Raw genomic sequence first — 24288 nt, forward strand, 5'->3', positions numbered from 1 at the left:
GGTTTTCTTTTCATGGTTTCACTTAATTATCAATGAGAACTTTTCACATTTTTGGTACGTAAAGGACTATTCAACGGTCAATTTTTTTATACATAGGACCAGACATTTCACATTTTGGTATAGATTAGTGGGGGCCACCAAATCACATCACCCACAAATCGCACTTATCACATGTATAGCGGCCCCACAAATACTCAAAAAGATCTGGGCCTTCTAATGATAATTTCCATCCCCCAAATCGAACGGCCAAAGATTATTCACTCCACAAAAAAGAATCTGGCATCTACTTTAGATGAACCGTCCAATATCTTACACGTGTCCCACGTGTATCGTGTTTGATTGAAAAGTAGTGAGGTAAATAATATATTTTAGTAAGGTGATGATAAATTCGCACCCGCTTTAGGATAATTCGCGCCCCTTGTAACGTGATTTGACGTCAAAAAGCGTTAAAAGTCTGCATAATTCACGTTATAAGGGGTGCGAATTATCCAACAATGTGTTGCGATTTTATCATCTTCCTTTTAATATTGTTCTCGGTCTTTAGTTTTGTGAGATTCGGCGGGCGTCTTGTCTCTCTATCCACCACAACTAACGGCGTCAAGTCCGCCACCCAGGTAATAATATTTTAATTAATAATATTTTAATTAACCAATTATTCAATTGAAATTAAAATTAAAAATTCCCTGTAAAGAAACAAACACCAGAAAAGAAAATTTTCCCCGAAAAAGTAAGAAAACTCCTAAAGAGAGAAGAACTAATGGCGGGCGAGTTTTGTGAAGAAATCGCGAGGAGCTGTTCTTCTTTTGGAATAAGATTTTGGCAATTAGATAGAGAGATCTAACAACGATTTTTTAGGTCTAAAGCGAGATCTAATGATGCCTTTGGGTGAATTCAGAGGAAGGAGAAGAAAAATTAAATAAACGAGCTAGACAAGAAGATTAGGGTTTTGTTTTTCCCTTTTCTTTTGGAACGAGATTTTGAAGAAGATTAGGGTTTATAGAAAGAGATACATAGAGAGATGGCTTCTGGAAAGTCATCTCGATCTAGGGTTTCGACGACCGGCGTGGTTTCGAAGGGGAACAATGCTCAGGAAATCAGTTACCAGCTAGAGGAGAAGCTCAAGGTTTTCAAGACGGATCATTTTGATCCTGACGCTTTTGTTCAATCCAAATGTCAGACTATGAACGAAAAGGTCTGTTTCTCTTTCTTGTTTTGCGTAATTTAACGAGAATTCGACTAAATTCATGTTTTTTGTATAATGAAATTGTCATGAAAAGCTTTCATTTTTTTTCTTTTTAAAAGTATGATCCCCAACAATTCCAGCTAGAATTGCTTGATTTATCTCCTCTATTATTGAATTGATCCTTGGCGATATGAATTTGCGTAGAGGTGTTAGGGTTCATCTCAGAAAGATAGAAAATCTTTTTCTTAGGATCAAATTGATGCTGGATTGGCTGAATCCTAGAGATAGAGTTACATATATCCTTTGTACATTGGGAGGCTTCAACCTGTCTTCAACTAAGCCCTAATTGAGTGATTGATTATTAACCTGTCGCCTTTACTAATTAACATTTGTGACTAGGAGGGTAAGAAAGACATCCTCCAAAACAGAAAGGAACATAATGAACACCTCAAAAGTGACTCAAAGGGATACAATGAACTCGTCAGAATATATGATTGAAAGACCTCAAGGTTAGGGAACCAAATAGGTTTGGTTGCCAGATGGTCAGTGTAATCCGAGATTAAATCTTTAGGGCTGAAGTCTGAAAAGATTAGGGAGTGATCCACGAAAATTTTATCCCTGCACTATTTATCTATAGTAAATGACACATTTTTTCCGTTGCCTAGTATCTAATATTTTACGTTCTTAAAGATATTGAATTCTTGATTCAAAGAATTCCAAACAGAAGATCCTTCATCGGACCAACCTCGTTGGTGAAGCTCATTCCCTTTGATATTTATACTGAAGTATTTTGGAGCACACATCATTTTTTTAATGATAGAGAAATATATTAAAGAGAGGGGACATCCCCGTGACTGAGATGGTCAATACGAGAAGTGAAAAAGACAACCAACCATGGATACATAACTAAACATAGAGGACCTCAAGGAAGGAGTGATGCAAGTGGCCGTGGAAGCAATTTTCCCAGTGATCTTGTGGATCGGATCTCCAATTGTGCAGGGATAAAATCCCGAATTGATCTTTGAATTTTTGTATGTTTTCTTTACCAATTTAATATAGGATCTTGCAAGGGGATGCAAGACCTTCAAGAACGATTGAATTTCCTTGATTCACAAGGAAAAGATGGCTTGGATTAGAAGACGAAGCTGGAAATCAAGCTTCAAACCTTCAATTTCCATGTAAAATCATTCAAAAACCTCCTCTTTTCCAAGAGGATTTTCCCTCCAAATTCTCAAATCTGAGATTCCTTTCTCAAATTCAAAACTTTTACAAAATGAGAGGAAAATGCCTTTTATAGGCTTCTCATACGATGTAAAAGACAATTATGCCCCTACTAAAGCTAAAATGACCAAAAATGACAACTAGAACACAAAATAACCAAACTACCCCTACTAGTGTAAAATGACATAAAAGCACATGTAAAACAACTAAAATGACCAAGCTACGACTAAACAAAACAAAAGCCTACTCTAATGAGCAAATGTGAGCCACTGTAGTAAATCCAAGGGATCCTCCTGCATCAGGGAGGAAATGAAATATTGCTAAGCCAGCCTTATTGATTCCTGCCTGAGATAATCTATCCGCATCACTACTAACCGACTTTCTTATGTGCTAGAATCACACGTTGAAACCTGCCACGTGATCCCAATTCTCATCGATAATATGCAATGTTGAGGTCACTCCCCTCATGGTTTTAAATTTCGGTTTCGGTTTCGGTACCGGCTTCGGACTCCACCGAAATCGAAATTTCTGCCAAAATCCGGCGAAAACAGGAAAACAATATTTTATTCGATATAAAATTTCGGTTGAAATTTCGGTAAAATATTAATTTAATTAAAAAAAACAGGTTTTTGGGTGAAATTTCGGTGAAAAATGAAATTTCGACCGAAATTCTGAAATTTCAGACGAAATAAAACACCATTTCGGGTATTAGTGATTTCGGTGTCGATCTCCACCGAAATCCGAAATCGAAATTTAAAACCATGACTCCCATCCATCCACCTGATTGCACTTAGGGCATCTCCTTCTATGCGTGAATCTCCAAGGATGAGGGTGACTCCCATCCATCCACTTAATTGCATTTAGGGAATCTCCCTCCACTATCAGTCTTCCCAAGTCCCCACCCTGTAAAATCTTGTAAAATCCTAAAACAGTGAACAACCGCCCTCAATTCCACTTCATTGGAATCCGTAGTGCCTATGGGGCTTGAGAAAGCTTATATGGTGAGGCCCAACTCATCCCTTAGAACTCTACCTACTCCGGCAGGCTCCAGGTTACCCAAACTCGATCCATCAATATTAAGATTCAACAACCCAGTCTCAAGCAGAGTCCAACTAGGGGAAGGAACATCATCCTTCTCCTTGTTTTTTGGCAACAAATATTCAAGTTATACATTATGGATTGAGCATTATCTAGAAAAGAATTTAGAAGAGTATTGACTGAAGATTTATTGTGGATATGGAAGGAATTGCATGGAGTCATCTGATGGTGGAATGATTGTTTCAAAATGGTCACTGCTCCCTCCGAATTCCCTCATTTGAACTTTGATGGGAACTCTAGAGGTGATCCAGACGTAGAGGAGTGATGCAGTACATCCCTTTAAAGTTCTAATTCAAGATGGGAGCAATCAATCCAGAGGAGCTGGGCTGATCCTACGGCTTGAAGAATTCCCTACACAAAGTTTAAGTTTCAAGAGAAGAAATAAGTGAGCTGTGATAATCATGTGACACTCATGCTACGTTTAGAGTAGTTTTGAAGTGGTGTTTCAATTATAAAAGGCTTCCTATATAAGCCTTATCACTGTCTTTTCATTTCTGTTTTTTGTCCTTTGAATTTGAGATTGGATCTGGACGTTTTGGAGGGAGGAGAACTTTCTGTTTCTAAACAGAAATTCTGCTGTATTTTCTTTGAAGAAAAGGAGTTGCAGACAAGCGTATTTGCCTTTCTTCTTGATTCTTGTCATCTCAACTTGTTGCAAGCAAGGTTTCTCATGCTGTATTTGTGTGCTTCGGCGTCTCCTCGCTTGACCCTAGCTTCAATTCAATAAAGAAATTCAGTTGAGTGTGCCCACAAATTCAAATCTGTTTGTGCATGTGTTCTTTCCTGAAATGTGCTGGATCGCTAGTGAGTTTTTGCTTAGCTTTTCTCCAAAATACTCGTTTGTAAGTAGTTTTCTTAATTTGAATTGATTAGCAATCATCTACCTCAGATCAAGTTACAGAATTCCCTAGATAGTCATATTTTCGATTTGATGTTGCTGAAATTTCATAAGATTGTACATCAGATCTAGAGAGTTGAAAAACTCGTCCAGATCTAGAATTTATCATACATCAGGCACTGAATTCTTAGTTTCCAGATTAATGCTTTACTGATCTTCTAGATGTCCAAGATAGACCCAAAATCAGTGAACACTATAGCAGAATTCTGATTATATATATATATATATATATATATATATATATATATATATATATATATCTGATTATAGAATTCGTGTAATTGCTGTTGAAAATTCTGCCACACTACCGGTTTGGTTTCGGTTTCGGTTTCGGTTTCTATTTGAACTGCAGTTAAGAAGGAAGTCACAATCACATCTGTTATATCTCAAGAATTATTTTAGATTTACTTGAATTGCCAAGCTAATACACTAGAATTATGTTGTGTAACTAGCTGGTCGCAAGTTGCTTTCGGTTTTGGGCAGAAATTCATTACAGAATACAGATCTGAAACAGATCTCTACTGCCTGACAAATTCACTTGAACTCTGCTTGGAATGGGAGAGGAACATTTTACCAAAAGATAAGTTTCTTTTCAGAATTTTTGGCGCTAAAGAAAGTTCTCGGTTTGCTGTTGTTTGTGAATGCTCATCCGATCTAGTCCAGATCTGTATCATTCAACAGATCTCACTGAATTTGATTTGAAACTGGCAAAGAAATATTGACCGAGAGTTGATTGTTACTGGAATTTCTTTAGTATAAAAATCTGGCCACTAGCTGCTGCAAATAGATGCGGATATTTCTGAGCTGAGATTTGTGCCAGGAATTTAGATCTAATTCAGATTTCATGATAAGACAGAATTTAATAGTTTTGTTTTGAAATTATCGAACAAATTTCTGGCTGAAATCTAATTCAGCCGTCTCTTGGTTGGACCACATTGTGCTAACCATGGTTAAAAATTTCAGCCGGGACCAACACTGAAAGTACGTTGAATCAGTGTCGGTCCAAGTTTTCGGTCGAAATTCCGAAATTTTGGCCAAATTTAATTATTAGATTTTTTCCCCGGGATTTAAAATTTTAGCTGAAATTTCAGCTAAAAATTCGGATTTTCCGAACTTTTTTTACTGAATTTCAGGTATTTCGGCTGAAATTTCGATTTTGGCGAGGCTGAAACTGAAACCGAAACCAAAATTTTTAAACTTTGGTGCTAACAGGTAGTTTGATTTTATCAAATTGTTTCAGATTCCTGTCACCATACTGAGATTACTGAATTATATTCAGTTTGTTGAAGCATTTCTTCTTGAAAAAAGGGGCTGGAATTTAGAATTCTGCTGCCACATGTGTTGAATTTTGTCTTGATTAGCAGATCAGGAACAGATCAGTTCATTTGTTAACACAATCCTTCCCAACTGTACGTATTAGTCTATTACACTTGATTACACAGCCCCACATTTTGCCCTTGAATTACCAGTGAGCTTGCAGTCCAGTTCAATCACTCACAAACTCCAAGGTTCAGCCTCCAACTCCGTCACGATTTCTTAGGATTGACTTGGGGGAGATTGGTAGTTGTCTGTTGTCCCATTAGAACCATGAAGCGATGGACTCAAGCAAAGATGTAGCAGTAAATTTGCAAGTGTCTATGGTCATCTTGTCCCCTTATTTTTTCAACAGAGCTCCCTCTCAGAGAATAAAAAGAAAATAGGAGAGCTACATAGACTAAGTTTTTTCTGCAATGTCTTGCCCAACTTTTGACAACCAATGATTTATTGTTGATTTCTTCTGGCATATAGTTCTTTCTTTTGTGTATCATAGACTATTCATTTTATTCCATACCATGCTGTTTTTTTGGCTTGTGAAAATCATGTGTTTTTTTTTTTGGAAAATTCATTGTTATATTTTGCAAGTACTTTTATTATGATTAGGCGAGATTAATATTTTTAATCACATGCCTTTCATAATGTGGTGCGAGAATAATTCTGTTTCTTATTGTGTTCAGTTCACAATTATATTGTTAATATGCTGTTGTTTTATATCGTAAATATGCTTTTATTTGACTATTTAGCACTCAGGATGATTAACGTCAGTAGTATGCAACCATTACAAAATGTTCACCATATCTCTCGAGTTTGTTCCTATCAAGTTGCCCTTGTTATGTACTAATCAGTTTTAGGAAAGCACTAAACCTCTTTTGTTTGAATGGTAGCACTAAACCTCTTTTTTAATTCATAATTTTCAAGATGCGATGATAACACTATTGTGCATTTACTCAGGAAATAAGGCATTTATGTGCTTATCTTCTAGATTTAAAGAAGGCTTCTGCAGAGGAAATGCGTAAAAATGTTTATGCTAATTATACATCTTTCATACGGTGAGTACATTACTTCAATATGTGTCAAAATTTTCCTGTAATCTGTTTAAAGGGCTATTACTCTATGTGTCCATGCATGTATCTTTTCGTAGTTGCTTCTGTTAGGAATCTTAGCCCATCTGTTCTCTTCTACTTGGTATATTTTTAAGCTTTTTTTTTTAGCAATTCCTTGCTGGCTTCAAAGCTTTCATTGTCATTGTAAACTGTAAACTTTCCTGTTCTACGTTTGGTGGATTAGCACTGGTGTACATGGTACTTTTTGTTTATTTTCCTTGTGATACACACATGTTGAATGAAAAGTTTTATTGAAAGAAAAGAATAGAAAACTTCTATGTAAGAGGATTCTTTGTAGACTCAAATTGTATTGTCAATGCAAGTAAGTCAACTTCGAAAGTAGTCTCAAATAAATATTCACGGACTAGAAATTTAAGAGAACCTAAAGAGACTCATCAAAGTTAAGAAAACCAATGTCCTCAAAAAAATTTAAATTAAAGGGTTCATCTGAGGTCAAAAGACCGTAAAGGTTTAATTTAAAACGAATCTATCATAGTACTTACCAAAGTTAAGAAAATTCATAACCTTAGTTTAATATGATTGTACACTTTATCATTCAAAAAAAAAAAAAAATGATTGAACACCTCTTTATGGTCTCAAATACGTGTATAAATAATGAAATAAATTACATGAAAATTATTAATTAATTTTCATAAAAATCACGAAAATTAGTAATTAAATCTCATAAAACCCCACACCTGTTTTCCTAAATCCAAGGAAGTAGTAAGAGGGGAAAATAGTAAAAACCTTTCGTACAAATAAGGTGTGTGGAAACCCACTACCAAAATTGATGTGATCTGGTCATGGTTTCTTGCCATTGTAGCCGAGTTACTATTTTTGGACGCTTTTTTAGCCCTTTCTATTTTAGAGAGTTTCTATTTTTGGATTTAGTATTTTTAGTAACCTAGATGTGGGGGCTGTCCACATCAACTAGGGCCCACATCTCATCTTGTTATAATTGTCTTACACTTACCCTTTGACCATGGCCCACCCATTAACCTTAAGTCATTTAAGTCAGTGACTTAAGTAAAGCTTTTATCCTATTGGCTAATAGGGAGGGCCCACATAGTTTTAACTTAACCCCTATAAAGAGAGGCCAGATGGGAGAGAAAAACCTCACTCTCTGGTGGAGTGAAGCCCACCCCCTAAACAGCCGCCCAACGTAGGTGCCCCTTTCTTCTCCCTCTTTTCTTTTACTTCTCCTGTTTTCTCTCCTCCCCTCTCCTCTCCTCCTTTTCCCCCTTTTCCTTCTTCACTATCTTTACTTCTCCCTTTCATCTTCTCCTTTTACAGTCCAACAGATCATGTGACTGCTCATCGCCAACAGTCCACCCCATCTTTCCCCTTACCTCCTTGAGTTCTCCTTTCCCTCCTAGACTCTCCGCTCACTCCTCCTGCACTTGTAGTGCAGCCGACTGCCATTCATTGCTTCCCTCCTTTCTTTCACTTTGCCGGTAACCTTGCCTGTTACAGCCCTTTTACCACTTTCTACACCTTTTCTTCGTGGGGCTACCCTGCTGATTATGGGACTGTATCACTGATTTCTCTTAGTTTTCATTCACTTCTACTGTAGTTTTACTTCTCATATCAGTGATCTTGCTGCCGCGGCTGCTCGTGTTCATATTTTCATTATATTCTCCCACTTCAACTCGTGATATTGGTGACTGATGCTGCCCTTGGATGGATCGATGCTTCCGTGAGGGTTCCACCTGCTCTTAGGACTCCTCCGCTATGAGATTTGAGTCAAATGTGCATACCACCGGTTGAAATCTTACCTATTTCAATTTCTTGCATTAGACTTGATTTTGTTATCGACACCCCTTGGCCAGCTACCTTTTCACCTAATTTTATTCTCGACTCTTGAGATTATTTCCTGCAAGTAGGTGATTCTTTGCACCCTAGTCTTATCATTTTCTTTATTTTCAGATTGTAGTCAGGCATCATAAAATTTGCTGCCTGTATCTATATACTTGCCTTCTGATGTGAATTATTGTTGCAAATTATGTTTGGAAAGAATTAAGTTTATTGATGAATTACCTTCTTTCTTTTTTTTTGTGAAAGGGCAAATATAAAATATATTTATAAACGAGACCGAGGAAGTCCCTAAAAGCTAACTTACAAGTGAAAACCTTAGTAAGATTTGATCAACTTCCGAATGCTGAATCTGATTTGAGATTGACGTGCTAACTTTAATTGAAGTCATAAACACATTAAGCTCCTAAAAGTTCTCCGAAGCACTCATGAACTGTAGGTTTGCATCAAAGTGGTATCAGAGCCCAGTGCTCCGATTCGTCATCTCAAGAACCATACGCCACATAGGCGTTTGATCAATTTTTACTTAGGGATTAGTTCGTCATTTCCACTTTTTAGTGTGTCTCAGGCAAGAGTTGAGTTTCCAATGGTGTACCTAAGTCGTAGGATATATCCATATCATTCATATGCCATTTCTGTCATCTAAGGTGTCTTAATTAGGGTATGTTGAGTTGTTAGGTTTACCCTGTCGTGCGAATTTGTTTGTTGGGTCATAGCTTATTGGGCCAATGCACCACATCAGGGCCCATGTCAACCTCAACCCAGAGGAGCCTGGCAGCAGCAGATGCAGGCCATGCTGGATTAGCATTCCAACACTCCTACCTACTCAACCTACCACACAGGTGAGATCGGAGGTCGAGACTTAGATCTTGATGACTGCTCAGTGGGCCAGTCTGCCCAGATGATATATTTGAGCCTTATGTAGAGCCGCAGGGGATCCACGATAGACCTCACCTCCAGTTTGGGTCCTTTGAGATAGGCTCTTGAGGGCCCTAGAGCAATCACGCGACTTTGGCCCACAGTTGTATGATCCATAGGCGCTGTTCTACCACCACAGTTGAAGCTTTCTCACTCTCGAGCAGCAACGCCAGTCCATGTCGTCACTCGATCACCATAATGGTTCCACTCTCTAGTCCATGTTGTCACTCAGATCACCATAATGGTTACACTCTTCCATCTGGACTTCGAATTTTCATCGTCTACTAGGCTGCATTAGACATGGTCCAGATCGATTTTATATCAACGAGATTCCTTGTTTGCGCTTGCAGCCCCAAAGCGTTTGAAACCATGAGCTGATTTTCTTTCTTTCTTTCCTTCTTTTTTTGAAAAGTGACGATTCCATTCATATAACCATGTTTATACAATTGGTTGGGGGCAAGACGTCTCTCAATTACAAACAGGTTATGGAGAAAACCCCCGTGAGGATACCAATGAGAAGTGAAACAGAAAACTGGCTACGTCTCCCCCCAGGAGGCCCCTTATAGGAGACACGAGTATCGGTTAAAAGAGCACCCTCCTTAGCCAAAGCATCCGCCACGGAGTTTGCAGATCTCCTTCTATGCATGATCCTCGGATGGATAATGCGGACTAAATCACGGATTGCATCAAGAGTTATTGCAAGAGGCCACGGGCTCGAGCATCGGTTGGTCACCCACGCAATAACATTGGCGGAGTCCCCCTCAACAATGAGAGGCCAGGCTGTGTTTAACAAACCATTGCAAACCATAGAGTAAGGCCTTGGCTTCCGCCTTCTTGGCGTAACAGATTCCAGCCGAACCGGAAAATGACATTACCATAGTACCATTTTCATCTCGAACAACACCTCCAATACCAGCGTTTCCAGGATTACCCAACGAAGAGCCATCGAAATTTAATTTGAAAGGTGGGTTCCAAATAGGAGCTATAATTTGCCAATTCTTTTTTTCCACAACTCCCGTCGCCAATTTTGTACAATTTCGCCAGTGGCATACGGGATCTCCTTCTTCACATTAGACCACGATATGATGGCAAGTTTGATGTCGAGTGCGATACGATACCATGTTTTCTACTTTTCCGCAAATATTCTATTGTTCCTCTCACACCAAATGTGCCAAATGATGGCATAGGGGATAGCCATCCATAGATTGTGACCGAAACAGCCCTGGAAAGCGTTGGCCCAATAATAGAGCAAGGAAGTAATACGATTGTGGAGAACCGTAGAAATGCTGAAGAGCCTGAAAAAGTACATGCAAACAGAATAAGTGAAGGGACAGTGAAGGAGGAGGTGGTCAAGTGTTTCGTTTGCACACCGACAAAGGATGCACCAACCCGCCAGCTTGAAGAAACTCTTTTTTAGGCGTTGTCACGTGTTGATACACTTGTGTGTAACCGTCCAAGCAAAGGCCGCCACACGGGGATGAATAAAGGATTTTCAGATCCGGGCACGGACAGATGCCGAAGCGTCACCATCATTCATCTTACGGAAGAAAGATCGCACAGAGAATCCACCCTCCGAGTCCGGAATCCAGATCCATCAATCCGGTTCAAACTGAGAAAGATAGGTAGCCGATAGTAACTACAATAGTATCGTGAGATAAGAGATTTCATTGTCTTTCAGATTTCTCTGAAATCTGATGTCCCAGAAGTACGTTCCAAACCCTTCCTCTCAGTTCAGGTAGTCACCACTGTGGCACACTGATCAGCAGCCAATCTATATAAATCATGAAACTTACAGCTTAGTGTTTCTGTCCCCACCCATAAATCTTGCTAGAAACGTACAACGTCCCCCTTTCCCACATTAAACCGCATCAGTGGTTCAAATTGGTCTCGAGATGAATAGACAGACCTCCAAACCCCAGAACCCTCACCTCTGCTGGATTTTTGCACCACCAATCCCCTTCTGTATTTTTCACCAACAATATTGTGCCATAGTGCATCCTTTTCAACCCCAAATCTCCATAACCACTTACCGAGTAAAGCCTTATTACGAAGTCGTATCTTACCAATACCAATTCCGCCGCACTTCTTAGATTTGCATACCCGACTCCATTTCAACTAGTGCTTGAGTCTCTTCCCCCTCCCTCCATACCTTCCCATAGAAAGTCTCTTTGAATCTTCTCAATGCGTTTGGCAACTTTAACCGGTACCTTGTAGAGCAAGTATACCGGCATAGAGGATGCAACTTTGATAAGGGTTATCCTTACACCAAAGGACAAGTTTTTTTTTTCCAAGTGGCCAGTCTCCTCTCAATCTTTCTACTACAGCATCCCATTGTGTCCCTTAGGAATGCTGTAACCCAGCGGGAGTCCAAGATATTTGATTGGTAAAGATACCTGCCGACACCCAGACTTCAAGCATGTGCTTCAGTGACCTCCAGTGCGAGATTGATTCCTGCGATCTCACTCTTAGCGAAATTAATTTTCAGCTCCGATGCCATTTCAACCCACCAGAAGACACGCTTAAGGTTTTCCATGTACCGCATGCCCACCTTCATCAGAAGAAGTATATCGTCTGCAAATTGAAGGTGTGAAAGCAGTGGTGAGTTCCGGCTTGGCCTGAGACTGGCAATGTAACCTTTGGTTTCAATTGCATAGAGATCTGGTTTAAACTCTTTACCACTGACTTTAAACCAAGTCTCTATGCAATAGAAACACTTTACCTTGTAACTCTGGAGTTTTGAGAACTTTTGTTGAGAACGTTGCTTGGAAGAAATTTAGATTATAATTCATTATAATTATGTGAGTCTCATGCAATGGTGCTTAGAAGACATTCATATTGTAATTCATTATAATTATGGGAGTCTCATGCAAACATTAATCTAGGGTCATGTTCCATCCATGGTTTTAAATTTCCCCGAAACAACCTAAATGTTTCCATATCCATCCCTATCGAAACGAAATCTACATGATTTCCTTTTATGTCATTATTTCCCAGAAATTTGATGGAAATTCCTGAAATTTGACCGAAATGGTCGGAACGCCAAAAAATGGAAAGATGTTATTATTTGCACTTCATTTCATTTCATCAATGTAGAGAATGATATTTGGTAGGCAACTTCATTGAATTGCATTGCAAAGTAAGCAAAGTAACCATATCTTATGCATGGGATGTCAGATCGGCATGGGACCAATAATACCTCGTAACTCTATTTGCTATTGGCATAGAGTGGGGGTCCTTAGAGGGGAGACTGGTCACTGTACTTTTTATACTTCATTACGTTGTACTTCTTTATTTACTTTAGTGTTCCATACATGCGCGACAAGCCGACAACGTATGTCACTTAAGCCATTTTGGATGGCTTTCTTGCTTATGTGATTATTTCTAAGTATGTATTTGTGCTTATTCTAGCATTTTTTGAAGTTTCATCTTAAAATTTCATCATTTGCATATTTTTTTTTTTTTTAAAGTTAGGCGGAAAATTTTCATCATTTCCATATGTTTCCACACGTTTTCATGATTTTACAAGATCTCCAACAAAATTTCCACCGCAACCGAAACTTTCTGTTTCTGTGCAGACCAAAATCCAAACCGAAACCGAAACCGAAATTTAAAACCTTGGCTCCATCACGGAATGGTTTCAGCTTTTAACGATCAACTCGCAAGTGTTACAGGCAAAACTGTCATAGTGGACATTCTCCAATCTCTATGTTCATCACTTCACTGTCTTTTACCTGTGAAGGGGCCATAGTGCAACTTTTCTTTTGTTCAAAGGCATGTGAGTTTCTCTAAGAGACAATAGGGATTGGTTGGTTTTCTCATATGCCATTGCTTATGTGGCAATTCATTTCATTGTTGTGTATTTTGGGAGGATTATTGGGAACATGCATATTTTGGTAGGAGTATTGGGAACTTGTCTCAGATTCCACTTTGACGAGGCAATTTAAATTATGCTTTATGATTGATGAAAAAATATCAGATTTTGGTTTATGCTAGTAGTTGCAGGCTTTTCCAAAGAGTTGATTTGAATTCCTTCAAGTGGGTAGAATGTTCCTCATTTTTTTTGTTTTTGAAGTGGTGTTCTATTGACCTTTCTCTACGGGCCCTATAACATTGGGTGCCTTTTGATTTCCATTTTACCTTCGATGAAATAGTTTGAATTGAGCTTTATTTTTTTATAAGAAAAGATATCAAGCTTATAGTTGATCTTCTTACATCATTTGGCAGATTTTCTAAAGGTTTGACTTCTATGATATGCAGATGCGTTTGTAGGGCCAAAGTATCTTGTCCGACACGATACTCATACTCATACTAGAGATTCTGTTGTTCAAAATAACTGACGTGCTTCAAACATGTCACTCTTCGAATTAACTAACATGCTTTTTTCTTGTCTGTGTAACATATTTGCAATTATAATTTGAGTATATGAATCTGATTTTTTTTTTGAATGATTATATGAATCTGATAGATGATATAATCAACACATTGTCAATCCCATCTTCAAATGAAATCTAATTATGATTTATAATGTTTTATTTGTACATATCTTGTGTCGAATCTAATATCAACAGATACCCATATCTGCTTCCATTCGTTAGATTTTTTAAAATGCCTCGTTGTATCTCGATTCCTATGTGTATGTCCGTATATGTGTCCATATTGTATTTGGGATCATAAGTTGATTTTTGTTGCTTCAATTGGGTAGCGTGTTATTCATCCTTGGCTCTCATTTGTATATCATTTCATTTTATTTCATTGTTGTGGGTGATGTTATTTCCTTTGATACTTGGCTCATTATCAGAGTTCTGGTCATCCTCATTCTCTTTCAAGTTTCTGATAATTTATTTATCCACTTACACTAATCGTTATTATCATGTCATGGAAAAATGTTTTGCAACTCTGGTCCTGTACAGCATGATGTCTGGGGTTCTTACATATTAGCAAATTTGGATTTTATAGGTATGCTTTGAATTATTTTACTTGCATTACTTTTTAAGCTTGTACATCTTTTTCTTCCTTAAGAGAGATCAGTGTATCCCTATCAAGCAATTCTTGTGATTGTCATCCCAGTAAATACTGGACTATGGCATTTCACATGTTGAGTAATATATTTTTTGTATTTACAGCACGTCAAAGGAGATATCAGATCTAGAGGGCGAGCTCTTTTCCATCAGAAACCTGCTATCAACTCAGGCAGCTTTGATTCATGGTTTAGCTGAAGGAATTCATGTTGACTCTTTGTCTACTAGTCATGATGGTTTCGCGGCACATGAAATATCTAGTTTTGATGATAAAGAACCTTCTGAGGTAGAGAAATGGGCCGTCGAATTTCCTGACATGCTAGATGTTTTGTTAGCAGAGAGGAGAGTAGACGAAGCATTGGATGCCCTTGAGGAAGGGGAACATGTAGCTTTGGAAGCAAAAGATAAAAACACAGTGGGCCCCGCGGCACTCTTATCATTACAGACCGCTATTACTGAACACAGACAAAAATTAGCTGATCAGCTTGCCGACGCCGCTTGCCAACCTTCTACTCGTGGCGTTGAGCTCCGTGCAGCTGTTTCCGCTCTTAAACGACTTGGGGATGGCCCACGTGCACATACATTGCTACTTAATGCTCATTACCAAAGGTTTTGTGAAACAACCAATTACTCCAAAAGCTTTAGCTGTTGGAGAAGGCATTATTTAATCTTTTATACTTTAACACTCCCTCTCACTTGTGGCCCCTCTTTTTAGGTTGGCCTACACTTGGCACATGTGGCCCCTCTTTTGGGTTGGCCATTACATGTGGATTTTTAATATCAAGGGGTTTTGAACTCATGACCTTTGCTCTGATACGATGTGAAACAACCAATTAGTCCAAAAGGTTAAGCTGTTGGAGAAGATGTTATTTAATCTTTTATACTTTAACAGGTTTCAGTATAACATGCAAAGTCTTCGTCCGTCAAGCACCTCGTATGGAGGAGCCTATACTGCCGCCCTCTCACAATTAGTTTTCTCGGCCATCGCTCAAGCCGCAAGTGATTCTTTGGCTGTATTTGGTGATGAACCTTCATATACATCTGAGCTAGTGATATGGTCAACTAAACAGACAGAGGCTTTTGCTCTTTTGGTAAAGAGACACGCCTTAGCATCATCGGCAGCTGCCGGAGGCTTAAGAGCTGCGGCAGAGTGTGTTCAAATAGCCTTAGGTCATTGTTCTTTGTTGGAAGCTCATGGGTTGAGGCTTTGTCCTGTCCTTCTGAGACTCTTTCGTCCTAGTGTTGAACAAGCATTAGAAGCAAATTTAAAACGAATTGAAGAGAGTACTGCTGCACTTGCGGCGGCCGATGATTGGGTGCTCACATATCCTCCGGCTGCTACTCGGCCATCCTGTCGATCTTCCACGGCATCTCTTGGAAGTGGGGTTGGATTCCAACCTAAACTTACAAGCAGTGCACACCGGTTCAATTCAATGGTTCAGGTGAATTATTCATTTTTCTGTTTGAAGTATTTTGGGACGTTGAGGGATTATTTTCCTTTCAGATGGCCAGTTCCTTTATATTCATGTTGGATATTCTTTCCTTAGTATCTTGACATGGTATATTTATACTAGGTATGTTAGACGAAGATTGAAATTTCAGTTTCGGTTTCAACCTCAGCCGAAAACAAAATTTCGGTTTGAGTGAAAATTTCGGTGAAAATCTTATAATTTTGGCCGGAATTTTTAAATTTCGGTTTCGGTTTTAAATTCCGGTCTCTGCAGAAATTCGAAATTTTAATATTTTGGCCGAAATTTGAAACCATAATGTTAGAGGGGTTTGAATGCGTCAGGGTCCATTTACCAGCTTGCAACTCATTACAGATTGTTTTACGAGCTGATGGATATTTGTAATAGTTTTGAAAATTATAGGTCTTTGATTTTTATAAGGAACTGAAAACAGCATGTTTACTAATGTTCCTGTATGATTATTTAATTGTGATCTATCTGTTTTCCTTCAAATTTTAGATAAGATAATCAAATCGCTTGTGTATTGCAGGCATGGTTTTAAATTTCAACCGAAATCCGAAATCTGAAATTTTGGATTTTGGTCAAGACTGAAACCAAAATCAACTGAAACCGAAATTTCGGCCAGTATCCCAAATTTCGACTGGCCAAAATTTCAGGAAAATGCCTTTTTTTTCCCCAAGTTTTTTACCAAAATTTCAGCCTTCGGCCCCGTAAAGAAATCTGCTTTTTTTTTTTACCAAATTTCAGCCGAAATTTCAGTTTTGGCCATGTCCGAAACCGAAACCGAAACCGAAATTTAAAACCTTGATTGCAGGTGAATGTTCTTAGTCTTTAGAACCTTGGTACTGTAACTGGTCTGTAACTAACAGTGATTTCGTAATGCCACAATAAGTTGAAACTCTAATTACCATTTCACTTAATTGCTTCTATATAGCTGAAATACACTCTTTCAACTGCTCATCTTCACTTAACAGATCTGCGATCAATTTGCCTAGGTCAGGTCCATTCAAAGTGCTAAAACATTTCAGAATGAGCCCTTGTCTTATATTTCATGCATCTTCACCCAATTATTACTACTAGTATATGCTCTAATGTGTATTCATCATTCATTTTCTCATGAATTTTCTTTTAATTAGTTTTTATTTGTACTTCGAATATATTTGCAGGATTTCTTTGAGGATGTAGGACCACTCCTCAGTATGCAATTGGGTGGTCCCACGTTGGAAGGCCTGCTACAAGTATTCAACTCCTATGTGAGCTTGCTGATAAATGCACTAGAAGATGAAGATGCAGGTTCTGTGAAGGTGCGCACAGAAGCCCAACAGATAGCTTTGTTAGCAAATGCATCTTTATTAGCGGATGAGCTGCTTCCACGTGCAGCCATGAAGCTTTCCAGGGAAAGCCGCCCTCCAGAGCAAAGAGAATGGAAGAGGCGGCTCCAACGCTCTGTTGATGGATTACGAGATAGTTTCTGCAGACATCATGCTCTCGATGTTATTTTCACAGAAGATGATGAGCCCCGTCTAACTGCCGACATGTACATAAGTATGGATGGGAATGTTGACGAGCCAGAGTGGTCTCCGTCACCGATATTTCAGGTATTTCATTGTGGTGTGAGCATAAATTGCGTGCAAGGTTTGAAATTTCGGTCTCGGCCTCAGCCAAAAATGAAATTTTGGTGGCAATTTCAGTTTTGGTGGAAATTTCAATGAAAATCTTTAAATTTCGGCTGAAATTTTTAAATTTCGGTTTCGGCCGAAATCCGAAATTTCTGGCAAAATTTAAAACCATGCCATAGTTCAAATGAAATTTCAATATTGGAACCATCTTCAGTTTTCATCATTTCCTTGGAAGTATCTGTGGTCTATCGGTGACAAAATTCTAACATCCACCCATTTGGTAACTTCAGCGTCCAAGTTGCAGAAGTTTCAATCTTCGGTAAAAGAGTTCTTGGAAAGTTACAAGACATGCAAAAGAGGAGTTTTGATGTGTTTTAACCTTCTCATTTGATTGAGAAGGGTATATCACATTCAAAGCCGCAACCCCTTCCAGCTCCTACACCCCAGATAGATTGATGCAGGAGTATATATGACACTCATGTAGTTTTTTTTTTTTTTTTTTTTTTTTTTGTGCAAGGGAGTTTGGATTTTAATTCAGCTTCTTTTTCAGTCCCTACAGTCCAATTCAAAAAGTATTTGTTTCAAAAATGTATTCCTATTTTGGGATTGTTTCCATTTTAGTTATTTCTAGAATGAAACGTTTGATTTAAGTAAGAGGGCTTGCACAAAAACATGATGAGAAATGGAGTGTTCTTGGAAAGTTAGAGTATATCCAAAAGAGGGGTTTTTTTATCTGCTTTAACCCTCCCACTCCCATTTGATTGGGAAGGGTATATTGTAAAAAGAGGGGTTTTTCATCTGTTTAAACCCTCCCACTCCCATTTTATTGGGAAGGGTATATTACATTAATCCCCCCCCCTTTTCTCTCTCCCAAACGGTTATAAAGTAATAAAAACATTTGAGGGTAAAAATTGAGACGAAATTCTATAAGTTGGAATTTTCTTGTGGTTCTGGTCGATTCTAGCCAGAACTTGGTGTTTCGACGGGCATTTTCGGAATCCAATTGGAATATTCGAATTCTGGTTGGAAAGTTCCGAATAACTTTCTATTCCAGAGTACGTTCCGGGACAAATTTTTTGGAAATTCTGTTCTGAATGAACAAAATCGACAACTAAGTTTTGAATGTAATTGGATGTAAGTGTGAAATATTAGAATGCACCTCCTTTTCCTTCAGTTTAATGCAATTTGAATAATTGTAGTGTAATATTGTAAATGTTTTAGAAGGTAATTTATTATAACTGTGCTTTTAATGTAATATTGTCAATGATCCTTCCGCAAGCCTTCTCATAATTTTAAGAGAATGTGTGAATTTTTGGTATCAACAATTTTAATTTGAACATTGGGGTAAGATTGAGTATCCCATATTTCTATTTCTTATGACATTGCTTTTCTGTTCAGGATCTTTTCATAAAATTGAACACGATTGCAAGCGTATCTGTGGACATGTTTATAGGCAGGGAAAGGTTTGCTACACTGTTATTGATGAGACTCACAGAGACTGTCATCCTATATCTTTCGGATGACCAAAGCTTTTGGGATGATATTGAGGAAGGTCCAAAGCCTTTGGGTCCTCTTGGCCTTCAACAGGTATATGGGTGTGATTTCTCTATTCAATATTTTTCTTAGTATTCTTTTAATGTTAAATTGACATTTTATTTGCTTGAATGGCTGTATGTAGTTCTATTTGGATATGGATTTCGTAATTCATTTTTCATCCCAAGGCCGCTACTTGTCTCGGCATTTGCATCAAGTTATCAAAGACATCATCTCTAGGGCTATTTCTGCATTTGCTACAACTGGAATGGACCCGTACAGGTAAACTATTTAGCTCATAGTGGACGGGCAGAGTATTAGAAGCCAATTATCACTACTCCCTTTTTCTGGTGTGAATTATCAGCATTATCAAGTGGTTCAGATATTTACTCTGAAGACTTAAAACATAAATTGAATTGAAACAGGAAATAAGTAATAAAAAAAGATACCCAACATTGGGGATTATTTCTCAGCAGAATTACAGCATAAATTGAATAGAAACAGGAAATAAACTTTAAAGAGATACACGACATTGGGATTGAGCCTCTAGCTCAATGGTCTAGGCTTTGTTCTTCAGCCTGGATGTAGGAGTTTCAATCCCCGCTTGCCTACCAAAAAAAAGATACACAACATTGTCTTTGCTGTACACTTATTCGCAAGGATCTTGTACCCAATGGTGCAACTCTCTAGACAATATTGACTTGGGAATGGAGATCGACCCTCATTTCAAACATGTTTTAGATGCGCAAATGACATGGATACTTTAGCGGAGAGGGTGTTAGTACACTTGATTTTATCAGCGGCATGGATTTGCACCCTTTGTGTCTGTTTGTTTGTGAACTTTGTCTTAAATCTTTCGCTTTTTTTCCTCGTTTTTCTTTTTGGTGCGCTAAAATGCCCGCAATCGCCCAAGGACCTATGGCTTTGTTGGTGGCCCAAGATATAACATTAGATGAGCCTTCTATAATTAAATGGCCACACCCATGACTTGCAAACCACCTCAAACCCATAATAGTGCACGAGTTTCTGCTTCTTAGAGTCGCAAATGCCTACCGAACCGGAGTAAGACAGAAGAGTGGATTTCCTAGAGTCCCTAAATAATCCACCAATCCCCGCACGACCTGAATTTCCTTTGGAGCTGCCATCAAAGTTCAATTTGATCCAACCATTTGGTGGAGGGTTTTGCTTAGGCACGATGGGCTGCTTCTTCTTCTTTTCAAAGATTATAGTCTTCAAATTTCTTAAGACGTCCCCTAAGCTGTAAATTGGACCATCCTTCCCAATACTACTCCACGCTATGATATCCGCTTTGACTTCAAAGGCAATTCTTTCCCAACTACGATTTACACCTCTAAAAATACGGTTATTCCTTTCCTTCCATAGGTGCCAATTCAAAGCGACTGGAACAAGTTTCCACATGGCTCTACCAGCATCTCCAAACAGCCCCGCACTCCATTCGAGTATGATCGACTTAATAGACCCTTGGAGGGCCCACTTAAGACCAAAAAAGAAAATTGTTCTCATCCAAAGCCGGAATGAAAAGGGACAGTGTACAAGAAGATGGTCCAAAGATTCCTCACCACAACAACAATAAATGCATTGACTCTCCAATTGAACTTTCCTCCTTTTCAATCGATCACACGTATTAAAAGGCCACAACCTTGGGAGGAGCCGCTACTTTCCATATTCTTGAGCATCGATATGCTTCCCAACAATGAAGCACGGATACGGGTATGGGGTGCGGGTACGACCCGATATGGGTACGTGGATACGTGATTTTTCTAAAAAATAGGATACGGGTACGTTGGGGGTACGCTGAATATAATATATTTTTATATTTTATTATATATTTATAAAAAGTTAAAAAATTAAATATTTTTGTTAAAGAATTCAAACAATTTAATTGGAGAACAATCAAATAACAATAACATCACCAAAATCTAATATTACTTCACCAATATCTAATATTACTTCCAAGTTGTTAGGTTTTTAATTACGGGATTATATATATATATATATATATATATATATATATATATATTAGATATTTTGATATATTCACCCCTCCTTTGTTAATTGGGACAACCCCTCTATTGTAAATCTGCAATTTTGGATTTAATTCGAACCGGGTGCACACCCAAGCGCACCTGATACCTACCCAAACCTCCAAACTGGATTTTTGTGTTGTTTGTTGTTTGGGTGTGTACCCGGTACGCACCCAAAGAGTACCCAAGAGATCCCGCACCTGACACGGGTGCGTGGGCCTCCGGAGAGTACCCGTGCTTCTTAGCTTCCCGATCTAAGGATGCCAACCTCTAGAAAAAAGAATGAAGTGAAAAAGAACCAGAGGGGTCAAGGGTCCAAACATTACGACCATCAAGGACGGGTGAGCAATAGCACGACTCAAGACAGGACAGGAGTTCATGGGATGTGAACAATAAGTACATTGAGTAGGATTATTGTAGGTTAGGGAGGAATGATTAATATAGGTAAGGTTTACAAGTTGACAAGAAGACTTTGCAACTAATTAGAATTACAAGTTTTAGGAATTTACAATTTCACACGTTTTATTCACATATATTTAAGTAAAGTTATTGGAAAAGACACATAATTTTCATTTGAAACTTAAGATGGTTTTCAAGTTTTAAATACACCTTTTTTTTTTAAATACGCCCCTTTAGCATTATCTAAAGGAGAAAATATTCTTTTAGGAATACATAATCATCAAGCGTACTCATAATTAAGAGGAAATGTGTAGGAAGTATATGGGAAGCACGCTTCCCCTAAATTTGGTAAGCGAGAAGAACTTTATCTTCCGAAGCGAGTTTCCAGGAGCGAGCTTCCCATCCAACTTGGAAGTTTCCGTTAATTAGGGTTCAACGCAGTTGGAACATGGTCTGACCAGTTAGGACCGAACCGGAACGTATTCTGGTTTAATCACTGGTCGGGTTTTTAAAACAATGGATGGAAATGTCAATGTTTAGGAGTTCTTTGGGAACATTGTCTTGTTCTAAAAAGGCAAGTATAGCTTTCATATAGTCTTTAGACTGGTTCTATGTCTATTAAGGGATTGAAATTTATGCAAGTCATTTTTATTTTTTTTCTGTTGTTTTCTCTTTGAAACAGTTAGGCTGCAAACTTTTTCTTTTCTAGATTGCTGCATCCCCAAATCCGTCATTCTGAGAATGAATACAGTTTGTGCTTGGATATTATGTGGGAATGAACACAGTTTGTGCTTGGATATTATGTAGGTCCCAGACATCCAACAACATAGGTTGTTGGTTTTATTTGATTTTTACTTATTTACAGATTTTTCTGCTTCATATTTGTTTGTAGATTCTTCCCACGTAACATTTTTATGGGTCTTTCCATAGTCATACCCAACCTGCTCAAGTCTTGAATCCCATCATTTTTGCGATCGCCAACCCATGTGCTATACTTTTGTTCATATTTGAGCCTATTATGTTGAGATATCTTTCTATCTGAAGGGGTTTGTTGTATTTATCTTTTACTAATGATTTACAGACCCTTGTAATATTCAGTGTTCTACATACTGAAAAATCCATGTTTTATTTGCAGTGTACTACCGGAAGATGATTGGTTTGCCGATATTTCTCTAGAAGCCATAGCTAGGTTGAGTGGAAGAGGTAAATCCATCAATGGAGATCGAGATATCAACAGCCCAACTGCTTCTGTGTCGGCTCAGTCCATGTCATCAATCAGATCTCACGGGAGTTCATAGTGCTCAATTTCTCACGTGTAAATTGGAGAACCAACCAAGCAGGACCAGGGCATAGAGCTTTTCAATAAACCACCCAGCTATGCCACTCTATTGACCATATCATCAGGGTGACCTTTTTCTCATAAATATCCTACTCCCAGTGGCGGTTTTACCACGCAAATCCTTGTATAATTAGTAAGCATATCTATTTTATTATTTTTACTTTTTTGCATGCTTGTGGAATACCGCATTTCTTAGGTAGAGTCTAGGAATTCTTTGCATCAGTCTCTATGTGGGAGTTTGAGTTTGTAAATTCTGATATATTGTACCATTTTTTCCATTGCTTTGGGGACAGTATCCATTGTTCAAAATGAATATTTTGGTTGGGGAATGTAATGTTTTTCAGTTTGCATTTATGGTTTAAATCATTCTGAGCCTATTAGAGGAACACTAGATAATTGAGGGCCTTAATTAAATATGGATCCCTTTGTGAATTGAAATGCTTCTAATTGAAATTATAGTGTTTCATCAGGCGTTGGACTTGTAGTTTACCTCTTCCCCTCATTCCACTTTAGGGGGCTGTCTGGATATGTGTATTTTAGAATCCAGGTTTTAGTTTGAAAGCAGTGTAAAATTCTGGATTTTACAATCCATTATCCTGGATTTTAAGTAAGAAATCTAGGTTTTAGAAATCTCTCCTCCGTCATGAGATTTCTAAAACTTGGAAACATAGGGCGATCTCCTAGGGCGAGAAAACAGAAAATGACGGACAGTCTCCTCTCGTCTCCCATCTAGGATTTTGAGGAAATCCAAGATTCTAAAATCCACGTATCCAAACTCTCTGATTTGTGGAGGTTAAAATGGACGGCACAGTATATAAACATCCATGGATTGCATGGTTAGGATCATCCTTGTTTGTGATGCTTTTGATTTCTTCAATTCATTGATTGGCAATTTAGTTACTTTTATCGTGCTGGATTGCGCTTGAGGTAGTTCTCCCTCAAAGCAAACGTGTACATAGCTTCCTCTTTTATCCCTTAGTTTCTATCTTTAGAGAAGTTATATCTTTAATCTCTTCCCCTGTTATCTCATTAGCCTTTTACATCATTCAAAATAGCACCACGGGAGAAGGGAAAGAATCTCAAGAGATGCATTACAGAGTAAAATATAAAACGGGTACGACATAATGACAAGCACTTCATCCTGAAATATAAATATACTAGTTGCAGTCCCGTGCGATGGGGTGAAAGAACAAGAGCAAGCGTAATTTGGTTCTATCTTATCAGCTGTTTAAAAGGAGAATAATGCGAATTCGTGATAAACCAATTCTTTATAGCGTTTGGAATTCCATGCGTTGTGGGATCTTGAAGTTCAATCA

The 24288-nt window shown here is 38.3% G+C and overlaps 1 protein-coding gene across 2 annotated transcripts; it reads left to right on the forward strand.

Annotated features, from left to right (window-relative positions):
* The first annotated feature begins 687 nt into the window (after positions 1-687).
* LOC143846409 (exocyst complex component EXO84B-like) lies at positions 688-23326 on the forward strand. 2 transcript variants are annotated; one of them, XM_077354843.1, is made up of 8 exons: positions 688-1192; positions 6669-6766; positions 14674-15177; positions 15461-16010; positions 17204-17635; positions 19055-19243; positions 19335-19471; positions 22769-23326. In XM_077354843.1, exons 1-8 carry the CDS (start codon positions 1019-1021, stop codon positions 22929-22931), a joined length of 2247 nt encoding a protein of 748 aa, XP_077210958.1. In that variant the 5' UTR covers positions 688-1018; the 3' UTR covers positions 22932-23326. The 2 variants fall into 2 exon arrangements, with proteins under 2 accessions (XP_077210958.1, XP_077210959.1); XM_077354844.1 differs by having other exon boundaries at positions 1031-1192; positions 6700-6766.
* Positions 23327-24288: the final 962 nt, after the last annotated feature.

This window comes from Tasmannia lanceolata, unplaced genomic scaffold (assembly GCF_043159265.1).
Source record: "Tasmannia lanceolata isolate RefF3 unplaced genomic scaffold, GAP_Taslan_0.1 ptg000015l, whole genome shotgun sequence".
NCBI classification, from domain to species: Eukaryota; Viridiplantae; Streptophyta; class Magnoliopsida; order Canellales; family Winteraceae; genus Tasmannia; species Tasmannia lanceolata.

What these genes read in the sequence shown, in the direction of transcription:
- LOC143846409 (XM_077354843.1), top strand. Translation starts at nt 1,019, where the DNA reads ATGGCTTCTGGAAAGTCATCTCGATCTAGGGTTTCGACGACCGGCGTG. An exon ending in CTTAATGCTCATTACCAAAG is followed by an intron (nt 15,178 to 15,460) that starts GTTTTGTGAAAC and finishes ATACTTTAACAG; the next exon opens with GTTTCAGTATAACATGCAAA. An exon ending in GTCCTCTTGGCCTTCAACAG is followed by an intron (nt 19,244 to 19,334) that starts GTATATGGGTGT and finishes GGCTGTATGTAG; the next exon opens with TTCTATTTGGATATGGATTT.